Here is a 20668-nt window from a genome sequence, read left to right on the forward strand (position 1 = left end):
GTCCTGGTGCCCAGAGTAGGTGGGTGCAAGTAGATCAGGATTCCCTGTGCGTCCCCCAGCCTGAGCCATGGAGACCTGGGAAGAACAGCCTGGTGTGTCCTTGGGTGTCCACCAATTCCAAGGCCCCTCAGGTACTGGTGTGTGCATCCCAGTAGGGCAGGTGAGGGAGATGCGGACAGAGACACAGAAGAAAGTCACCTCGCATGTACAGGGAGAGGGTGGGGCTCTGCCCCTGGAACTTCCTCTTTCTCTGAGTTCTTCCTTTCTCTTCTCTCTCGGCCTCTTCCTATCTCTCTCTCATGGTCTTTCTTTCTGCCTGCGTCCCCCTACTTCCACCACCCCTTCTGTCCTGTCCCTCCCACTGTTCTCTCACACCTCTAGGAGAAGATGTCAGCCCAGGACAGCTGCCTCAGCCTCATCAAGTACCTCCTCTTCGTTTTCAACCTCTTCTTCTTCGTGAGTTGCCTCCCGGCTCCCCAGCCCAGGCCCCAGCCGCTGCCGCAGCTGCCCAATCTCAAATCCCCCTTTGCCCACCGGCCATGCTCTCCTCTCCTCTCCCCAGGTCCTAGGCAGCCTTATTTTCTGCTTTGGCATCTGGATACTCATCGACAAGACCAGCTTCATGTCCTTTGTGGGTAAGGGAGCTGGGCCAGTCCGGGTGGGCCTTCCTGGAGCAGGCGTGAACTGGGCTCCCTTCCAAGGACCTCCTGTGGTCTCCCTCGTCCCAGGGAGGCCCATGGTGCCCAACTCCCTGTTCTGATCTCAGGCTCCGCTCCACCACTTGCTACTGCCATAACTCTCCGAGCCTCAGCTTCTTCCTCTGGCAAATGAGTTGTGCATACCAGTAATAATAATGGCCATTTCTCAGGCACTTCCTAGGTGTCAGATCTTGGGCAGAGGCTCATCAGATTTTCCCATAAATCTTCCCTCTCTTGAGGCTCAGAGAGGGGAAGTCACTTACTGGATGTCACACAGCAAGGAAGTAGGAGAACAGATGAACACTAATAATAATTGTAGGACAATAACAATGGGGTAATAGTCAAAATCCTAATGGCTCATATATAATAAATGTTTGCCCTGTGTAGAGGACCAGTTGAACACATGCCTCCCATGTGTTGCTCAAAACAACTCTAGGAACTAGATAGCATTATTCCCTAGGTCTCAGGGAGGTCTAGATGGCTGATCCAATGTCACAGAACAAGTGATGGGGCTGAAACTATTGGGGGTGGGTAGGAGCTGACAGAGGAAAGAGAGACTGAGAACAAGAGGGAAAGACAGAGACCGGGAAGAAAGAGGGACAGAGATCTAGAAAGAAGGGAACAGAGATCCAAAGAGAGAGAGGGACAGAGACCCACAGAGAGAGGTGGAGAGAATCCCAGAAGGAAATAGAGAGATTCAGGGTGGGACAGGGACAGAGACCCAGAGAAAAGGATGCCAGGGGCCCAGGAAGAGGTCCCCCAGGTTACTGTTCCCCGCTTGGGTGGCGTGTGGGTGTGGAATGGGGCTGCCTGGAGCTGTGCACACGGAACCAAACATCACTGCCTCTCACCTCCCCCAGGCTTGTCCTTCATGCCCTTGCAGATCTGGTCCAAGGCCCTGGCCATCTCAGGAATCCTCACCATGGGCCTTGCCCTCCTGGGCTGTGTGGGGGCCCTGAAGGAGTTCCGCTGCCTCCTGGGCCTGGTGAGTGCCCCTCCCCGCTCCATCCCTAGGCTCATTCACATCTTGCCCTCAAATAGAGCCCTGGCAGCTCCTTCATCCCGCGGAGGGATTCAGCCTGACCTCTCCACTCTGCCCCTCCCCAGTATTTTGGGACACTGCTGCTCCTGTTTGCCACACAGATCACCCTGGGAATCCTCATCTCCACTCAGAAGGTCCAGGTGAGTTCCCCTTCTCCTCCCCCCAACCCCAGCTAGTGGGTGGTGGAAAGAGACGGAAACAAAGGCAGACAGGGGCTGACATAGACAAAGAGAAATAACAGAGATAGAGAAGACAGAAAGAAACAGAGACACGGAAAGACAGAGACAGATGCAGAGACTGGCAGAGAGACACAGAGAAGGAGCTAGAGATAGGGAGGGCCAGAGAAAGACTCACCGACAGGGACAGAGGAAGAGAGACAGAAATCCAAAGGGAAGTAGGAAAACAAACAAACAAACAAACCTCGGAGAAACAGAAGGCTCCCAGAAAGAGACAGAAACCGAATGAGATCATGGGAGATAGTGGAGAAACGGAAAGACAGACGATTGAAACAGGCAGAGAGAGAGAGATTTTGAGGGATGGAGACATAGCTAGCCATTCAGCGAAAAACCGAGGCCGACCTGAAGATGCTCAGGGACTACCTGAGGCTGAGACAGCCACGAAGTGGCTGGAGTGGGTTGGGGCAGATGGCGGTGGGGAGGCAGGTGGTGGTTCATCCTCACTCTCGGCCTATCAGCTGGAGCGGAAAGTGGAGGACGTCGTGCTGAAGACGATCCAAACCTACCGCGCCCACCCGGAGGAGACGGCTGCGGAGGAGAGCTGGGACTACGTGCAGTTTCAGGTGCGTGAGGCCCCCACCCACCAGGATCCCTCCCTCTAGCTCTGGGACTCTGACGTGGCTCCGCCCACTGCCTGGAAGGGACGGCCCCGACGCGGCCCGAGCCCCCAGCTCTAGGACCCTAATGTAACCCTACTCACCTACTCCACCTCCAGCCGTGGCGACGTGGCCCAGTCCCCCAGCTCCCAGCTCCTGCAGTGGCCCCGCCGCCCGCCTCGACAAGACTCCACCCTCAGCCCCAAGGCCCTAGCGTGACCCCACTCCCTGCCCAGTAGTGACTCTGGTTCCCAAGGGACCCGGCCCAAGTGAGACTCCATTCCCTGATCACTCACATGACCCCGCCCTCCCATCCATTTGTCCCCTCCCAGAGGCTGAATTGTACTGCCTATCCACTCTTCAGTCCGCAGCACGATTCTGCAGCTTCTCCCCCCAGCCCCATGACCCCTAACCCCGTGACTTGTCTCTCCCAACCTCATGTTCCCCTAATGTCCCTTGGCCCTGCCATGACCCCACAGCTCACAGCCCCCCACCCTGCACCCACCACTTAGCCCTCTACTCCCCAGTATGACCTCATACCCATCACCCAGTCCCTTGATCCCCCAAAGCATCTTGCATCCCTCCAGCCCCTGTTCCTCTGACTCTTGTCCCTCTCCTAGCTGCGCTGCTGTGGCTGGAACTCTCCTCAGGACTGGTTCCATACCCCCAGCCTGAGGAGCAACGAATCGAGAGGGCACCGCGTGCCCTGCTCCTGCTATAACTCATCGGCGACCAACGACTCCGCAATCTTCGATAAGATCTCCTTCCCTCAGTTCAGCCGGCTCGGACAAGTGGCGCGGCCCCGACACTATGCAGACATTTGCTTGGTCCCCGCGAACAGCTACATCTACCGCGAGGTGGGGAGGATTTGGAGCGCAGGACGTAGGAGGGGCCTGACAGGGTGGAGCTACGAGAGAGGGAGGTACTACAAGAGGAGCAGAGCTCCTACAAGGGGCGGGGTCTTTTGAAGGGCGGGGCCTAAAGAAAAGGCCTAGGCGAAAGGGCAGGATCTGGAACGCTGATGCCTGGGGAGGGGGAAGGCTTGGACCGGCCGAAGCGGAGAGACTAGAGAACCCTGGTAACTAGGGAAGGGGGGCGGTACCTGAAAGAAGGGTTAGGGCTGGGCGGAGGAGAACAGTGGGCCCGGGCTTGAGGGTGAATCCCCAAAAGAACCCTACCTGTAGCCTCTCCCCTATATCCCCAGGGCTGCGCACGGAGCCTCCAGAAGTGGTTGCACAACAATCTCATCTCCATAGTGGGCATTTGTCTCGGCGTGGGTCTACTTGAGGTAATCTGGTCCCGCCCCCACTCACCATTGGTCTAGATGGCCCCGCCCCAAATTGCGCGTCCAACCATTCTCTCAGGGAAAGGCTCATGCGTGGTACAGCGTCAGCTAATCCAGGCCCTCCTGAGGCTCCACCTGGGACGAGGGAGGAGACCTAGCCTCTTGAGCTCTGATTGGTTGCGCGGAGGGAGCAGGCGTTCCCGCCCTTCCTCGCGAGGCTCCCATTGGTCCTCCTTGGCATATCAGCCTCCTGCTATTGGCCGCAATATCCCTCCCCTTTCGCCTCAGGTGAGTGTGGTGGGGCTGAGCCTACTACTACCACGCAGCATGCTCCACCAGGAACGCCAGCCGCAGGTGCCGGATGCCTACTGTTCGAACCCCGGGCCCGGCCCGAGCACCGATGGCAGCGGCGGGCGCTATGGTGTGCTGACCAGCAGCGGGCGTAGCGGCAATCTGTGGGTTGGCTGGGGCATGGCGGGTGCCTGCCCTAACTGGGGGGACAAGGCCCCGCAGGGTAAACTGCCCATGGCTCTGGGGCCCTGGCCTATTTGGGATCAAGACGAGGAACAACCTGAGACCGGGAGTGCAGGTGCGGAGATGGAGGCCGAGATGGAATTAGAGGCCGAGTCGGAGGGCGAGATAGATGAGTCTCCGGAATAAAGGACTTTGGGCTTTCTCCGGATCACGCGGCTTCTCAGACTCTAGACCTATGCTAGACGCAGCTGGACTCCCTCTACCCCACCCTATTCCTTCCTGCTTCAACTCTGCTCCCACCCCTCCCCGGCCCGTCCTTTGGTGTCCTACCCAATGACCTCTAGCCCTTTTACCCTTAATTCCACCATATTCTCCAAACTCCCGTCCCTGAGTCTTTAACAAGTTCTCCCTCTAGTCCCGCCCATCTCCTACCTACTCCCTCTCCACACCTCCCATGACGCAGCCCCGCCCAACTCGCGGGCCCTTATTTTCTTCCCCTGGTCCCACCACCCCCTAGGTTTTTTCCCTGGGGACCCCCGACTCTCCCCGGCACCCCCTCGACCTCTCTGACCGCGTCTCCTTTCTCTATAGCTCAGCTTCATGACGCTCTCCATATTCCTGTGCAGAAACCTGGACCACGTCTACGATCGGCTCGCTCGGTACCGCTAGGCCCCGACCTTCCCGAAGCCCCGCCCCGCCCCCCTCAAGTGCCCTGGGCATTTAGTTCCCTGTCGCCTGTAAATATTTGTTTAATCCCCAGCCGGTCCCAGCCATTGAGCCCTCATTCCCCTCGGGAACCCAGATGTCTGCCTGACCCGCTGTTGTCACCTCTCCCGTGGGACCTGGGGTTTCCGGCCACCAGCTTCCTGCCCCTAAAGATACCTCATTTCTTTGCCTCATCTGTCGGCCTACCACCTTCCACTAGATTATTTTTAGCCCAAACGCCAAATAAATCCCCTGCGTTTTGGTAAAATAGCTTTATCCTCTGTCAAAACACAAACCAACACACTTTGGGGGGAGGGGAGGAGAAGGAGGCAACACAGTCTAGCCCCACGGCTCATTTAGAAGAGGACATGAGATTGAGATTTAAAAGCCTCACCCCACTGCTTGCCCAGCTGAGAAAAAGTCACGACCCTAACACCCACTTATAAATATCTCTTGTTATATTAAAAAAAAAAATATATTTCCAGGGCCCACCTGGCTCTCTTCCTGCACAGAAAGGGTTAACCTTCAAAATTCAATATCAGGGTCCTGGGATGGGGCTGGTAAGGAGAGGCAGATTGGGAGGAAGGGGGGTGCTGAAAAACAGAGGGACAAGCCAATGTGTAACTGGGGCCCTCCAAAACAGAGAAGGGGGAGGATGCCTGTCAGAGACAGAAACCAGTGCTGTCCCAGGGGTTGTCTCACTCCTGTCCCCAGTGTCAAATGCTCTGGAGTGATCTGTCCTTTCAGACACCCCTGTGAGGTCCCAATATCAGGATCCATCCTTTCCTCTCAGTCCCAGCCCATTCAACTCACCACTGAGCTTTTAAGGTCCTAAGAGGGAGCAGCCCACCCCCACCCCCGCAAGTAAGAAGCGTGAGGAAAGCTGGAGGTCCTTCCTGGGAGGAGGGTATTCCGGGGGTGAGCCGCTTCTGGGGTCCCCCTTCAGTCCCTGACCAGGCGGTAAATGTGGTGCTGGGCCCCCCGCTCACTGGTGGAGACCTCGAAGACATAGGCGGTGCAGAGCAGCAGTTCCTGGGTGTCTCTGTTTGTCACCACCTGCCAAGGAGGCCAGGAGAAGGGGTTTATGCTTAGAAGGGAGGGCAGGGAACACTGTGCCCTCCCCGAGGAATCATGGGATACCCAAGAAAGGGATCCCCACCATGTCATGTTCCCCCAGATAGATGGGACGCCAACATGCCAGGTTCTAGGTCTCAGGGTCAGTAGGGAGGGGCCTCACATCAGATGCTATATCACATTACAGGGTCATGGGGGTCCCCACCACATCATACTTCCCAAAGTTAAAGGATATTCTACCATATCATGTTCCCTGGGCTAAGGTTAGGTTCCCTGTGAAGGGGGTCCCCTAGGCTGAAGATCCACTGTGGGGTGTCCTCCAGGTCAATTTCCCTTTTATGAGAATGCTGTGGAATCCCCACCATAACAGTTCCCTGGGTAAACGGGTCCCCTAAGCTAAGGGTCAAGTGTGAGGTCCCCACTGTGTCAGTTTCCCAGGTAAAGGGTCCCTAGGCTGAGGGTCTGTTGCAGGCACTCCCCTCCATATCAGGGTCCCTGCTCAGGCCCAGCACCAGCACATCACCTGGAGGATGGTGAAGTTCTCCAGGACACTGTTCATCATATAGCGCTCGGGCAGCTGCCGCAGCTTGTGTAGAAAATTCACCAGGTACTCACACATGGGTGAGCGCAGCAGGCGGTACACGAACCTCCCGTCCTCCAGCTGGGCACGCTCCGTCTGAACCAGGGGACAGGGAGTGGAGAGGACAGTGACTCAGAGACACAGGGGTCACCCCAGGAATTGAACCCCACTCCACGCCACCTCTCAGATGCCACACCCACTCCCCAATGCCATCTTCCCTCCATTGCCCCATCCACAGTGACCAAAGATGGGACCCTGAACCCTTGGGTACCCAGCTCAGGATCACTGAGCCTGGAACTAGGGACCCCTCCAGCCCCTCAAAGCTGTGCTCTGAACCCTCAAAACCCTCCAGGCCCTCAGATACCCTCAAACCCTCCAAAGACCCTCCATGAGATCTCCAAAGTCTATTTGACCTCTGAACTTGAGAACCCCCTCAAGCCCTCCGCAACCCCTAAGTGGGACCCTTGAACCTCCTTGCCCTGCGGACTCCTCCAAATCCACAAGAACCTTGTGAATCTTAGTGACTGTAAATCTCTGTACCACACAGTATCTTTAAACCCTCAAAGTGACCCCTACACATCACTTTGGAACTCCAGATTAGCTCTAAGCCCGTGCACCCCCCACCCACCATGCAGACCCCCAAAGGCCTGAGCTGTCGTGGCTCCCAGTCCATTTAGTCTGCACCCCCAAAGTGGCAGGTGGCTGGGCGCTCACCCGCCCAGAGCTCCACCCCTCCAGCCTCACCTCCACCTTCTCCACCACCTGCTTGCCAAAGGAGCAGACCTTGGAGGAACAGGTGAGGGTCATGTGCTCCAGGCTCTCGTACTGGCTGCTCACGCCATAGAAGCCACCACTGCTACCGCCGGCCCCCACCTCCTCGCCACTCGGGCCCCAGTTCAGGTCCGCCTGGGGATGGGGAGGCACAGGTAAGTTGGAGGGGGTGTCCTTTATAAACAGTGTGGACTCTTCTAAAGTGGGAACTCTGCTCCATGGCCTGGTGTCACCCATTGCCCTGCAGTTGCCCATCTCTCTTCCTCAACATTTAAAGTCCCCACCTCTCCATGGGCCAGTTTCTGGAGAAGACCCACCATTCCTTCCATCAGTGTTAAAGATGTCTGGGTCCCCCATGGTCCTGGCCCTCTCTCCTCAGTAATTTCCCCACCAAGGAGGCCCTTCTCAACTTTTTCTCCTGAAACCCCCAACTCAGGAGTTCAGCCCCTTACAAGGGCCTGGTTACTAAGGAGGCAGCTATTCCCTAGCAACCAGAGGCTCTCCCTCAGGGCCCTTCCTGACCCTGGTTGCTAAGACAAGTGGCTATTCCCTAGCAACGGGGCATGGTGAGGTCTGGGGAAGCCTGACTCCTCTCTAGAAAACTCTCCCAGGCCCTTTCAGCCAATTCTCAGGTGTCAGATCCCTTCATGACCCCAGTGGCCAATTGGCAGACACTCCATTAGGCCAAGTGGAGCCTAATGAAGCCTAAGACCCCATCACACCTTTGGTCTGAGCCCCTTGGTCACCTTCCCAGGAGGCACCTCTCTTCCTTTTCCTAACTGTAGTTGCTAACTTGGTCAGGTCATTCTCCAGGGTGGTTTAGTCCTCTCCTCAGAGGCCTGACTCCATCCATCACCCTGGCAACAGGGCCTTGTGAAGCCAAAGAAAACAGAAGGCCTTCCCGGCCACTCCCCTGCAGCCCTTCACATACTGGGCTTCTGAAGGGTTGCTCTCCAGACCTGGGACCTTGTGAGGCCTGTCTTAAGCCCTAACAATGCCTAAAACTTCAGCAGCACATTCTCAGAGCCGTCTCAGGCCTCCACATCACACACCAGAATGCTTCATAACCATGGAAGCTACGGGCTTTCCTTCTCGGAGACTATGTATATCCCTCCACAGCCCTGGTTACCACAAGAGTTAGCACCACCTAAACATTCACAATATTGATTGAACCCCTATAGCGTCAGTCATTGTACTGGACACCACACCAAATAAGCCTAAGAAACCCTCTTATTCACAATTACATACCTGGCTTAGGGCTTATATACATTAAGTGCTCAATAAATGATTGCTAAATAAGTACAGGACTTTACAAAGCCACTCCCCAGCTCCTTCAGTCCCTTCCTCAAGGCCAGACATTCTTAGCAACAGGGTCTGGTGAAACCCAGTAAAGCCTCGTCCCCTCTTTAGAGACCAAACACTCCAGGATTCATTTGCTAAGGGGAAGGAGCCATTCCTTAGCAACAAGGTTTGGTGTGGTCAGGTGGGACATAGGGAAGTCTGAAATGTCACAAGCAAATCCCCAGGGCCATATCAGTTGCGTGACTGGGTGTGGCAAAGTCTAGTGGGACCTGGGGAGGCTGGAGGTTTCCATACCTGCACTGGTCCCATCCAAAACTCCTTGGTGTTCCTTGCTGCTGAGGGGGCTGACACTCTGAGCCATGAGGACTGGTAAGGCCCAGGCTGACCTGGTAAGTCCTGAGACTCTCCGTTAGAGCCAGTGGCCTTAGCTAGGAGGCCACGTGACTTGTGAGCACTTTTGTTTTTGGTGGTGGAACTCACCCAGAACTTGACCAGGAAGAAGGCGTGGGGGGGCCCACGATCATACAGCTCCCGCAGACCACCCTTTTTCTCAGGGAATTTGTCATAGATCTGCCGAACGTCCACACTCTCAAGGGGGGGCGCTCCGGGGCTGGGGCAGTGCTGGCTGATGTGTACAAACAGGTGCCTCTGGTACTGAGGAGGGATAGCCACGGGTGAGGAGTGGGAGATGGGCTGGACCCCCAGCCCTCACTGCCCAAGCCCATCCCACACCCCGTCACCATCGCCACAGCTCCTGCTTGCTGTTCCACTGGGCCCAGCTCTCAGGCACTGTCCCCACTCCCTGCTGCCCCTTTACTCCCACAGTATCTCAGGCCCCAAGCCCTGTCCTTACTGTCCAGTTCCCTGCCCTGTCCCCTGCTCTCCATCCCCACAGCCCTGTCCTCTCCCACCCTCACCCCAGCCTTCTCCCTGGCCTCCCAGCCTCCAATCTCCTCTTCAGTTCTTCACTCACATGGCTACAGAGCTAACCCTGGCCCTCCCCTGCTCATAATCCTCCCATGGCTCCCCAGTACCCCTAGGACAAAGCCCACACCCCCTCCACCTGACCCTGTATTGAATAGGTGTTCATGGATGGATGGATGGATGGGTGGAAATCCACAGAGCCCACATCAGGACTTCCTATCTGTTCTTATTCTTATCACTTCTGTCCAGACCCTGAAAATATGCCCCTTCTTCTCTTCCAATACAACTCCTCCTTCTGTCTTTCCAGGCCCAAGTCCGTCCAAATCTGCCTCTTCCTGAAAGCCTCCCTTGATCGCAATCAGATGGCATCTCTATACCCTACCTTTTCCATGGTTCCCCATTACCCTCTAAACAAAGTCTGGGTCCCTCACTCAGCTTGGCAATGTCAGTTCCTCCAGAACCAGCACCCACCCACCTATCTGCAGCCTCCCCAGCTCCCACCATATTCAATTATTTGTTTCCCTGAAAACTTCATGCTGTTTCTCTCTGTGTGTCTGAAACATCCAGTTCTGCACATGGAAAATTCATCTCAGGGAAGTCTTCACTCACTCCCCAGGTATAATTACTCCTCTGTACACCCACAGAAATGTGAGCTTCCCCTATCACAGCACATACTTACTATTCAACAGACATCTGTCGAGAGACCTACTGTGTGCAGGCACTATTCTGGGTCCCAGGGCTACAAGGGCAAAATCCCTTACCTCATGGAGCTACCGGCAGAGACAGAAATTTTTAAAAATCATTCCATGGATAATATAACCTTCAGAGACTGACATATGCTATGAAAAAATAAAGCATAGTAATGTGGGCAAGACTGTCATTTTCCATAAAGTGACTTGGGAAAGCCAATCTGAGAAGACAATCAAGCAAAGGCCTGAATGAATGGAGGGAGAGAATGGGGATATCTGGGGAAAGGACATCCAGATGCAACGGCCCTGAACCAAGAGTGGGGCTGGCATGTTTGAGAAAGGGCATGGAGGTCAGTGTGGCAGAGCAGAGTAAACAAGGGTGAGAGGGCAGGAGGTAAGATCAGAACAGGAATGAGGGTCAGATCAACCAGAGCTTTGTAGGCAACTAAAAGGACTTTAGCTTTTGTTCCAAGTGAGATGGGAGGGTTTTAACCTCATCTGACTTGGGTTTTACCAGGACCATGATATACAGCAACTGGCGTTTAGGTCACTACGGCAGAGACTGCTGCAGTTCACAAATCCCAGTTCCTTTTCACACAGCTAAACTACATTTCCCAGGCTCCTTTGCAGTTAGGTGTGACCACATGACTAAGTTCTGGCTAATGGGATGTGAGCAGACCTGATAGTTGCCACTTCCAAGCCAGATTCATAAAACCTGCATAAGTCTTGACTCTCTGCCTTCCACCACCTGCCAGCCAGATGCAGAGCATTCAGCAGCATCTTCTGAAGCCCTAGAAAATGGCAGAGCCGCAAAATGGAAGAAGCCTGGATTCCCCAAATCACTGTGTGGAAGGCTCCTACCAACCAGCCACACTGAAATGTTACTGAGTGAGAAACTTCTATGTTGTTCAGTCCCTGAGGGTTGGGAGTTATTTCTTCTAACAGTCAGTCCACTCTGACTAATATGGCATCTGTCTCCATCCTAGGCCAGGAAAGCTGGCACCTAGAAACAGATTTTCTTCTCCAGGCTCCCAGTATCCACCCCAAAGCCTGGCACACAGTAGGCACTTAAAAATTTTTACTGAATGAACGAACGATGTCCTGGATGATTTCTCTGGCCTTTCCAATCTATGACCCTATGACCTTCCACTTCCTTTATTCTACTTTATTCCACTTCCTTTATTCTAGTAGTTCTCAAAGTGTGGTCCCTGGACCAGCACCATCAACATCACCTGCGAGCTTGTTAGAAATGCAAATTCTCAGATCCTACACCAGAACAACTGAATCAGAAATTCCAAGGGTGGGCCTAGCAATCTGTGTTTTAACAAGCTCTCCATGTTATTCTGACACATGCTAAAATTTGAGAACCCCTGCTTTATGCTTTCCCTTCCTATAACCCCCTTCATTCCAAAACCCCCCAGTGACTATCCCAAAATTTCACTCACAGAATCAGCTGCATCTGGAGGTTCCACAAAGGCCGAGAACTCCACCAGCTGCAACCGAGTAGTGCCCAGAGCCCGAGCCTGCCAGGCTGGGGGTGATGGGGCAGGTGGGGGCAAAGCAGGAGGTGAGAGGGCTTGGGGGGGCTCGTACCCTAGAGAGAGAAGAACAAACAATAATAATTGCTAACATTTATTGAATATATCAAGCACTGTTCTCTCTTGCCTGCCTCCACTTAGAAGCTGAAAAAGCTAAATACTCACTTTCCCAGCCTCCCTTGCAGCTAGAGGTGGCCATGTGACACAGTCCTGGCCAATGAGACGTTAGGGGAAATCTGCTGGGGGGCTTCTGGGAAGGAGTTTCTTCCTGAATGAAAAAGACAGAACTTTGGGAGGAGAAAGCTTTTGGCTCTGGCCAAGTCCTGCTTGGGATGTGTTGCCTGGAGTCACAACAGCCATCTTGGGATAATAAAACAGAGGCCAAGAGACCTATAGAGATGCCAGTCCTGGTATTGCTGAGGTGCTGAACCAGCACAGGAGCAGCCCACCTCCAGATTTTTTGTTATTTGGAATCATTAAAGCCTTTACTATTTAAGGCACTGTTAATTTGGATATTCTGTAACTTGCAGCCAAAAGCATTCCCTATTGATGAATCTGTGGAAACTGAGAGCTCTCTTTCACCAATGTGAGTTCTTAGGACCACATCAGCATGGACTTCCAGAAGCCATCTTTGCTACCAGGTGGGCAGAGCCTGCCTGGGAATGAAGCCACCACAGAGGAAAGCAGACCCAAGCAAGTCCTGATTGCTACCATTTGAGCCCCTGGATCCAGCCATGTCTGAAGGCATAACTCCTGAAATAACAGTTACCTGAACCAATAAATTCCGCCCCCCCCTTTTTTTTTGGTCATCTAGCTTGATTTGGGTTTCTGTCATGTGCAGCTAAAGAATCTTGATTAATATATCAATGTCCCTGATGTCCTTTGGGTTAGCAAGTGACAGACCATAAACCCAGTAGATCTGGCTACAGAAGCCAGGCTCTTAACCACTATAAATTCTGTGACTCATCTTTCCATACCCCCACAGGCCCTGCCTGAGAGCTGGATCTCAGTAAAAATGTATCCCCTGATCAATGGAAGGTTGAAGGAAAGGCAGTCAGGGCTGAGAAGAGAGAGGGGAAAACAAGAGAGAGTGGAGAACAGGCTCTTACCTGGGAGGTCAGTAGATGGAGGAGTCAGTGACAAGGAGAACGGTGTCTGCGAGAATGGCTTCACACTAAGGGAGAAAGGAAACTGGGGGTCAGTAAGAAGGAAAGATGCTAATCGTACCAGCTAACATTTACTGAGGGGCCATGACAAGCCAGACCCTGTGCAAGCACATTATGGGCACCATTTCATTGAAGCCTCACAGCCTATATGAGGTAGGTGTGATTACTGCTCTTCTCATTTTGCATAGGAGGAAACTGAGACAAACAGGGGTCAACTGACCCGCCCAAAGTCACACAGCTGGCATGGCGTAGCCTGGGCTCAAACCCAGATCAGTCCCAGCCACAAAGCCTGTGGTCTTGAGGATATTTTGGTGCCTCTCACAAAATGGCAGAAAGAGAACACAAATGGGGTCTCAAGAGGTGGGGAGAAAACAGAACAAATAGGAAACTTGGAGAAAGAGGAGGCTGAAGGCTCAAGAGGGTAGGGAGATTGTAAAGCAATTATACTGCAATAAAGATGTTAAAAAAAAAAAAAAAAAAAGAGGGTAGGGAGAAAATGACCAGTGGGACATCAGGCAAAAGTTCAGGGTGGGGGTGAAGCACAACAGAATCTAAAGCAGTGTTGTCCAATTCCCAACAGCCAAACACAGAAGCAACCTAAGCATCCATCAACAGATGAACGGATAAAGATGTGGTACATGTACACAGTGGAATACAACTCAGCCATAAAAAAGAATGAAATAATGCCATTTGCAGCGACATGGATGGAACTAGAGATTATCATACTAAGTGAAGTAAGTCAGAAAGAGAAAGATAAATACCGCATGTTATCACTTATGTGTGGAATCTAAAATATGACACAAATGAACATGTCTACGAAACAGAAACAGACTCACAGACATGGAGAACTGACTTGTGGTTGCCAAGGGGAGAGGTGGGGGAGGGATGATGGACTGGGAGTTTGGGATTAGCAGATGCAAACTATTATATAGAGGATGGATAAACAAGGTCCTACTGTATAGCTCAGGGAACTATATTCAATATATCCTGTGATAAACCATGATGGGAAGAATATGAAGAAGAATGTATTTATATATAACTGAATCACTTTGCTGTACAGTGGAAATTAACACATTGTAAATCAACTATACTTCAATAAAATAAATGTTTAAAAAATAAAATAAAGCAGGGCTGTCCAATAGAATTTTCTGTGATGATGGAAATGTTCTATATCTGTGCCATCCAATACAGTAGCCACCGGCCACATGTGGCTACTGAGCACATGACCTGTGACTACTGAGTATGAATGTGGCTAGGATATTTGAGGAACTGAATTCTTTTTTTTGGCCATGCTGAGTGGCTTGCGGGATCTTCCCAACCAGGGGTTGAACCCGGTCCACAGCAGTGAAAGCGCCGAGTCCTAACCACTCTACCGCTAGGGAATTCCCAAGGAAGTGAATTCTTATTTAATTTTAATTAACTTAAATTTCTATAACCACATGTGGCTAGTGACTGCAGTATCCGACAACAAGGCTCTAGAAGCCAGTAACCTATGCGTAGCCCAGGAGATAGTGGTGAGGAGACTGAGATGTCAGAGGGCAGGCAGAGGCCAAGTGTCAAAACATCAGGATCAGAAAGACACAAACTCCATGGACATTTAGACCTGAACCCGCAGAAACCATAACCTAGTACTTGCCATCCCAGTTCTGAAATCTAAACCCCAATACCCTACCCTCTTACCCATTAGGGCCACTGCTCAAATGCCACCTCCTCAGAGAGGCCTCTCATGACCCCTGTCTAAAAAGAGGATATATACCCTGCTTTATTTCCTACATTTATTCTTTTCTTATTAATACTTATTTATTTATCTATATGTTTATTGTCTGTCTCCTCCCCTCTCCAAGTATATAAGCTCCACGAAAGCAGGAATTCTAATTTGTTCAATGCTGGGTCCCCAGTACAAAAAGAGTACCAGGCACTTAGTAGGTGCTCAATAAACATCTGACTGACCAGCCAATGGCTTAATACTTCTCTCGGTTTCTGGAACTCCCCAAACTTTCACACCTCAGGGCCTTGGCACATGCTGTTTTCTCTACCTAAAATATTCCCAACCCTGTTATATACCTTGCTAAGTCCTACTTGGCCTTCAGTGCTACCTCCTCAGAAAAAACCCCAGAACTCTCTCCGTCACCCAAGAACCTGTTTTGATTCTCCACACCACGGCACACACTTCAATTTTGTGTTTATTTAGGTGATGATTTAATTAACATTCGTTGCCCCATTTGACTATCAGCTCCATAAAAGGTGGGACCCCGATGCCCAGTGCGATGCTTGCTGAACCACCCCTTCTTCCAGCCCAACCCTCTCCCCTGCAAACCTGTAGTTCCTTCAGCCCCCAGGGACTTGTTCTGACCCTTTCCCGTGTCCCCATCCAGCAGCACCTCCCCAGCAAACTTTTTTCTCTCCCAGCCTGGATCCACTTCCACCTCCATGGGCTGAAAACTCCATTTCCCATGAGCCTCTGGGGCCCTTTCTATCTTCTAGGCTTCAAACATATCCTGTCACCCTCAGGGCTCTCTCAGAGCTGAAAAGGGGCCCATTTTCTTCCTTCCTTCCGACTCTGCGAGAAGATAAAGAGTCCTGCTCTACCCTCAGGCCCAAGAACCACCTTTATGGGATGAGAACAAGCCTTTCCCATGAGCCTCTGGGGCCCAGACAATCTCACTGGGAGGTCATTATCCCCATGGGCATCCTACAGGCCCCTCACATTCATCACATCAATCCCATGCTGAGCTTATTTCCTCCTCAAACCCACTCCTCCCCCAGGTTGCACATTTCTGGATGGTCCCACCAACCCCAGTCACCAGCCAGACCCCAAGCACTCTCCTTGCCTCGTCCCTCCTTCTCAGTCCATCAGGCCCTTCTCCTCTCTTCCCCATCCCCTCCTCACTATCCCAGCTTCTCCTCTTCCCCATCCCTCCTTCTACTCTCTTCCCCATCCCCTCCTCACTGTCCCAGCTCAGACCTAGTCTTCTTCTCCAGACCACTGCCCCAGCGTCCTCCCTGGGATTCAAATGCAGATAGCCTGACTGCAGAATCTATGTTCACAAGAGAGTTCGGAGCTGGAAGATGGGGTGAGAAAGGGCTGGAGGTGGGGGGAGGGGAGCAGGTGCTGAGCCAGAACAGGAAGTACTTACTCTGGAACATTCCAGGGGGGCCCAGAACCCCCCGACCAAAACTGGAAAAGCTCTGGGGTCTGAAGAGACAAAGAAGGGGGCTCAATCAATTTCCTGTTGAAACTGCAACCCCACCGCTCCAGCCCTGAACCCCACAATCCCCAACCCAGGCCACCTGTGGACCGGCGGGACCAAGTTTGGCCTGCAGGGAAGGTGCTGAGATGAGCTGGGCTGAGGACATGGTGGCCATTGTCTGGAAAGCCTTGTCCTTGGAAACCTGGTCCTGGAGGAAAAGTTGGAGGTCCCTGTTAGTGGGAAGTCCCAGTCGACACAGGAAGGGTGGGACAATGGAATGGCAGGGCAAGCCCGCGGAGATGCAGAGTTGGGGAGCCAGGGCGAAGGGTTGGGTGAGGGTCCAAATCCCTCTCACTACAGCCCCCTGCCCCTCCTGGCCTCCTCAGGAATGTCTGGGAAAGGGAGAGGGTGGGAGGATGGACAAGGGGACTTACCACATTCAGGGCCTGCCCATGGGGGCGGGGGACGGTGCCAAAGGAAGAAAGAAAACACGACTTAGGAAATGAGGCCGGGACTGCCCCACTCCACCTTCCTGCCCTCCCGACCCCTACAGTCCAGCCACCCTGAGCTGAGCGATGGAAGGAAGGGGGAGCAAGGGATGAATATAGAACAGAAAGTAGAGAAAGCCAGGCCTAGAGGAGGAAAGGGGTTCCCATGCCCAGAATAAAAGACAGCAATGAGGGTTTCTAGGTTCAGAAAGAGCCGGAAGTGGAGGCTTCCGAATACACAGGCAACAGGAAATGAGACTTTTAGACCCAGAGAGAAGAGACGGTGAAGGTTTCCCAGCCCAGACAGGACGGAGGGGGACAGTGAGGTCCACAAAAGACCAAAGATTGGGAGTGAAGGTTTTCAGACTTAAAGAAAAAGGATGGGGAGGCTTCTGGGCACAAAAAGAACAGGAAGTAGTGGTCCTCAAATCCTAAGGAAGAGGCAGAAAAGACCCCATATTCAGAGGAGTAGAAAATGAAGGTCTCAGGCCAAGACGGAACAGGAAATCCAGAGGATGCAAAAAAGAAAAGGGATGTGAACATCTCCAAAAGGAAATGAAGATTTCTGGGCACAGAACATGCAGGCAGGCAACACGGAAAGATGAACCAGAAGGAGACAAAGAGGAGATCCTCACAGCATAAGAGGGAGAAGGCAGTGAGGGGAGGGGAGGGGAGGGGAGGAGAGGAGAGGGAGGGTGAAGACAGCGGTAGTCAGAGGACAGGCCCAACGCCCCATCCTTCTTGCCTGTCCTAAGCTAAATCTCGGTTCCCCTCTCTCTATGACACTCTTTCTACCCAGGGTCTCTATTCACCCCCTTGCTGGGCCACTAACCCCCACCTTGGGTCTCTGCTCCCCCCATCTGTCTACCTCTCTGTGTGACTCTGTCCCCATCTCTGGGTCTCTGTCCCCCACCCTGGGTCTCTCCCTCTTTCTCTGGACCTCTGTTGCCCTCTCTCTCTGGGTCTCTATCCCCTCCACCCAGGTCTCTGTCCCCCTCTCTCTGGGTCCCTGTCCTCCTCTCTCTGGGTCTCTATCCCCCCTCTCAAGGTCTCTGCCTCTATCTCAGGGTGTCTGCCACAGTCCTTTGACCTCTACCTTGAGCTTGGACTGGATTTCCCTCGATTTCCTTCGGGCCAAAACCTGGATATGACTAGATACCTGAAGGGAGTGACAAAGAAGCAGATTCAGGCCACAGCCACTCACCCCTTGCGTCCCGTACCCCTTCCCTCCCTCCAGGTGCCCCATGGAGCTGCTGAAACACGAAAGATGACAAATACATAGAAAGTGCCAGCTGTCTTGGAGCGTAAGGACACAGATGTGTCCATAAAGGCTATTCTTTTCTCACTAACACTACTGATCATCCTGAGAGCCAGCAAATCCGGGTCTTATTTCTCTTCCCCATCCTTTTCTCTTTGGCTCTTCTGGTCCGTCTTACCCTCTAGTTCTCATGCAGCTGCTAAGAGAACTACACCAAAATAGGCACAGTTAAGAGTGCCTATTAGGGGCCAAAAGGAAAGACAAAAACACATGAACAAGCTTCTCCCCTAATGTGAATCTGCTGGTAGGCTGACCCTGACAAGACAAGCCCACTCCAAACAGAAGCCCACAAGGCAGTCCTGAGACCTGTTTGCGAGTTCGAGTCTTCCCTGTTCTCAGCTTGATGTAGCGGGCAATCAGTTCATTCCGACCTGAAAAGTCAAAGATGGAACAGAGTTAGACCTTCAGCAGAACTTCCCAACAGAGAGGACACCAGGGAAGGAGAGAGAAGCAACATTTCCCAGAGGTCCACAGCAAGCCGGGGGCTATAAGGGAGAGGAGTTATGACTGCAGGCTTTGGAGCCAGTCTGCCTGGGTTCAAATCCCAGTTCCTCCACACACTGGTTCTTTGTGGCCTCAGACAAATAATTTAGCCTTGCTGGGCCTTGGTTTCCTCATTTGTGCAAATGGTGATGCTAACTCCTACCTGAGTCATTCGGAGGATACAATGTGCTTTTATGTGAACTGTGCTTAGAGCTCCATCAGTGTTGCTTAATATTTTTATTAACCAGTGGGGGCTAAGGCAAAAGAGCGGGCTGGACTCACCATACATCTTGCCTTCATCGGACAGGATGATTTTCCGCCGGCCACAGGGTGGGTAGATGGCCAGGGCCTCCTGGAAGCTCTGTTCGATGTCTGGACTCCAGACACCCTCTGCGTCTGGGCCCCCGTCTCCCCCCGCCCCCTCACTGCCGCCAGTGCCCTCCTCGCTTCCTTCCTCACTTCCTGTCCAGCCGCTGCCATCGTCCAGGGGGGCCCCAGCCCGGGGTTCCCCCATCTGGGCCTGGAGGAACACAGAGCTCAGCAACGTTCCCCTGACCCACCCAGAGGGACCTCCGAGCAGGGTGGGCTAGAAGTCCAGACGGCTGGGGGGGCACCCAGACCCTTGGATCTGAGGGAGAAGAGGTTCGGGGATCTGGACCCCTGGGTCTGAGAAAGGAGGGGGCTGGAGGCCGAACTCCTGGATCTGAGGGAAGCAGGAGACTGGGGGCCTGGACTCCTGGGTCCTGGAGGAGAAAGGGGCTGGATTTCTGGGGAAGCTTAGGGTGAGAGCGTTCTCCTCTGTGTTCTCAGGGGAGCCTGGATTGTGATGAAGTCTGGAAGACCCCAGAGTAATGACTAGGGTCCAGGAGGGCTGAAAATTTGGGTGTGGATTACTGGTTTAAAGAAGACAGGAGTCAGAGCCTAGTTGCAGGGAAGGGGGACATGGGTGAGATCTTCTCAGTCCCACCCCGAGAACAGGTGCCAGGATGTGAGCAGCAGCTGCTAGAAAAGAAGGAGGGGCACAGGCCCTAGTAAGGCTGAGGGGAGATCCAGAGAGAGGGGGACAGAGACTTAGAGAGAGAGAAGGACAGAGTCCCAGACAGAGGGAACAGAGACCCAGTGTCGGGGGACAGAGACCCAGAGGGAAGGGGACAGAGACTCAGGGTACAAACTCAAGCCAAGACCAGGAAAGACCTACAGAACCACAGACTGGGGGGCAGGGGCTCCCTGCCATCAGGAGAGTCAGAACAAAGGGCCCAGGCGTCCCCTCCCCCAGTTTCCCACAACCCCCATTAGGGGAGGGGCTGGCCAGTGAGGGCGCCTCCTCTCTGGCCCCCGGCCCCGCCCCTTCCCTCCCCTTCCTCCCCCCCCCCACCCCCGGCCCCGCGGCATGGGCTCCGATCCAACTCAAGTTCCCAGTGACTTTCCGGAGGCCGGGAACAGGGGAAAACTTTTTCCAATACAGTCAGATCCCGCCTCCCTGGCGGCTCCACGTCTTCCACAGCTTTCCCAGGACCCCAGAGTCCAGGCCCCCAACCCCCTCCTTCCTCGGACCCCGGAGCTCCGGCCCAGACAAAGACCCCTGGCCGAGCCCAGTGGCGCTGAGGCATTCAGGACCCCCGTAGGCCAAAATCCCAGCCCAGCTCTCCCCCATGTGGCCAGACAAAGGGACGGAGGAGCTGAGTCAGAAAGGTCCCCACTAATTTCCTGCCCCAGGCCCCAAACCTCCAAAGAGACAAGACTGAAGATCCAGAAAGCACCGTAGCCCCCCCTTCTGCCACCCAGGAGGCCTCCTTTCTCCATGAGGAGGACCAGGCGCCCACAAATGACACACACAAACCAGTTCGATCAGAAACAAGCATGGGGCCCTTTCTCACTTGAAACCGATACCTCCACAGACATTCCCCCCACAGTCCCCCATCCTCACCGACTCCCAGGCGCACACTCCCAAACTCAGACCCATCAACAGACACACCCCAACTCTGGCGAAAGTTCCAACTCCACACTTAGACTCAGTCACGAGCGCAAATTCGCTCCCCCCCCCCGGCAAAAAGAGGGCTGCAAGCAATTCAGAGACGGTCCCACAAACACCTCAACTCATAACGCAT

At 53.4% G+C, this 20668-nt stretch overlaps 2 protein-coding genes across 5 annotated transcripts; one reads left to right on the forward strand and one right to left on the reverse strand.

The window, feature by feature from the left end:
• Positions 1-381: 381 nt before the first annotated feature.
• CD37 (CD37 molecule) lies at positions 382-5000 on the forward strand (the record flags this gene model as incomplete). Its single annotated transcript, XM_079723689.1, has 8 exons — positions 382-456; positions 563-635; positions 1559-1683; positions 1806-1880; positions 2435-2539; positions 3193-3429; positions 3777-3860; positions 4923-5000. The coding sequence occupies exons 1-8, from the start codon at positions 388-390 to the stop codon at positions 4998-5000; spliced, it is 846 nt and encodes a 281-aa protein (XP_079579815.1). The 5' UTR covers positions 382-387.
• A 978-nt stretch (positions 5001-5978) lies between these two features.
• Positions 5979-19074, reverse strand: TEAD2 (TEA domain transcription factor 2; the record flags this gene model as incomplete). Of its 4 annotated transcripts, XM_079723756.1 has the most annotated exons (12): positions 5979-6092; positions 6634-6786; positions 7435-7596; positions 9244-9417; positions 11822-11970; positions 13024-13088; positions 16218-16276; positions 16372-16479; positions 16706-16717; positions 17856-17918; positions 18384-18448; positions 18843-19074. In XM_079723756.1, 12 exons carry the CDS (start codon positions 19072-19074, stop codon positions 5979-5981), a joined length of 1356 nt encoding a protein of 451 aa, XP_079579882.1. The 4 variants fall into 4 exon arrangements, with proteins under 4 accessions (XP_079579882.1, XP_079579885.1, XP_079579884.1 ...); XM_079723759.1 differs by lacking the exon at positions 16706-16717 and having other exon boundaries at positions 18948-19074; XM_079723758.1 differs by lacking the exon at positions 16706-16717.
• Positions 19075-20668: the final 1594 nt, after the last annotated feature.

This window comes from Hyperoodon ampullatus (assembly GCF_949752795.1).
Source record: "Hyperoodon ampullatus genome assembly, chromosome: 18".
Taxonomy (NCBI): Eukaryota; Metazoa; Chordata; class Mammalia; order Artiodactyla; family Ziphiidae; genus Hyperoodon; species Hyperoodon ampullatus.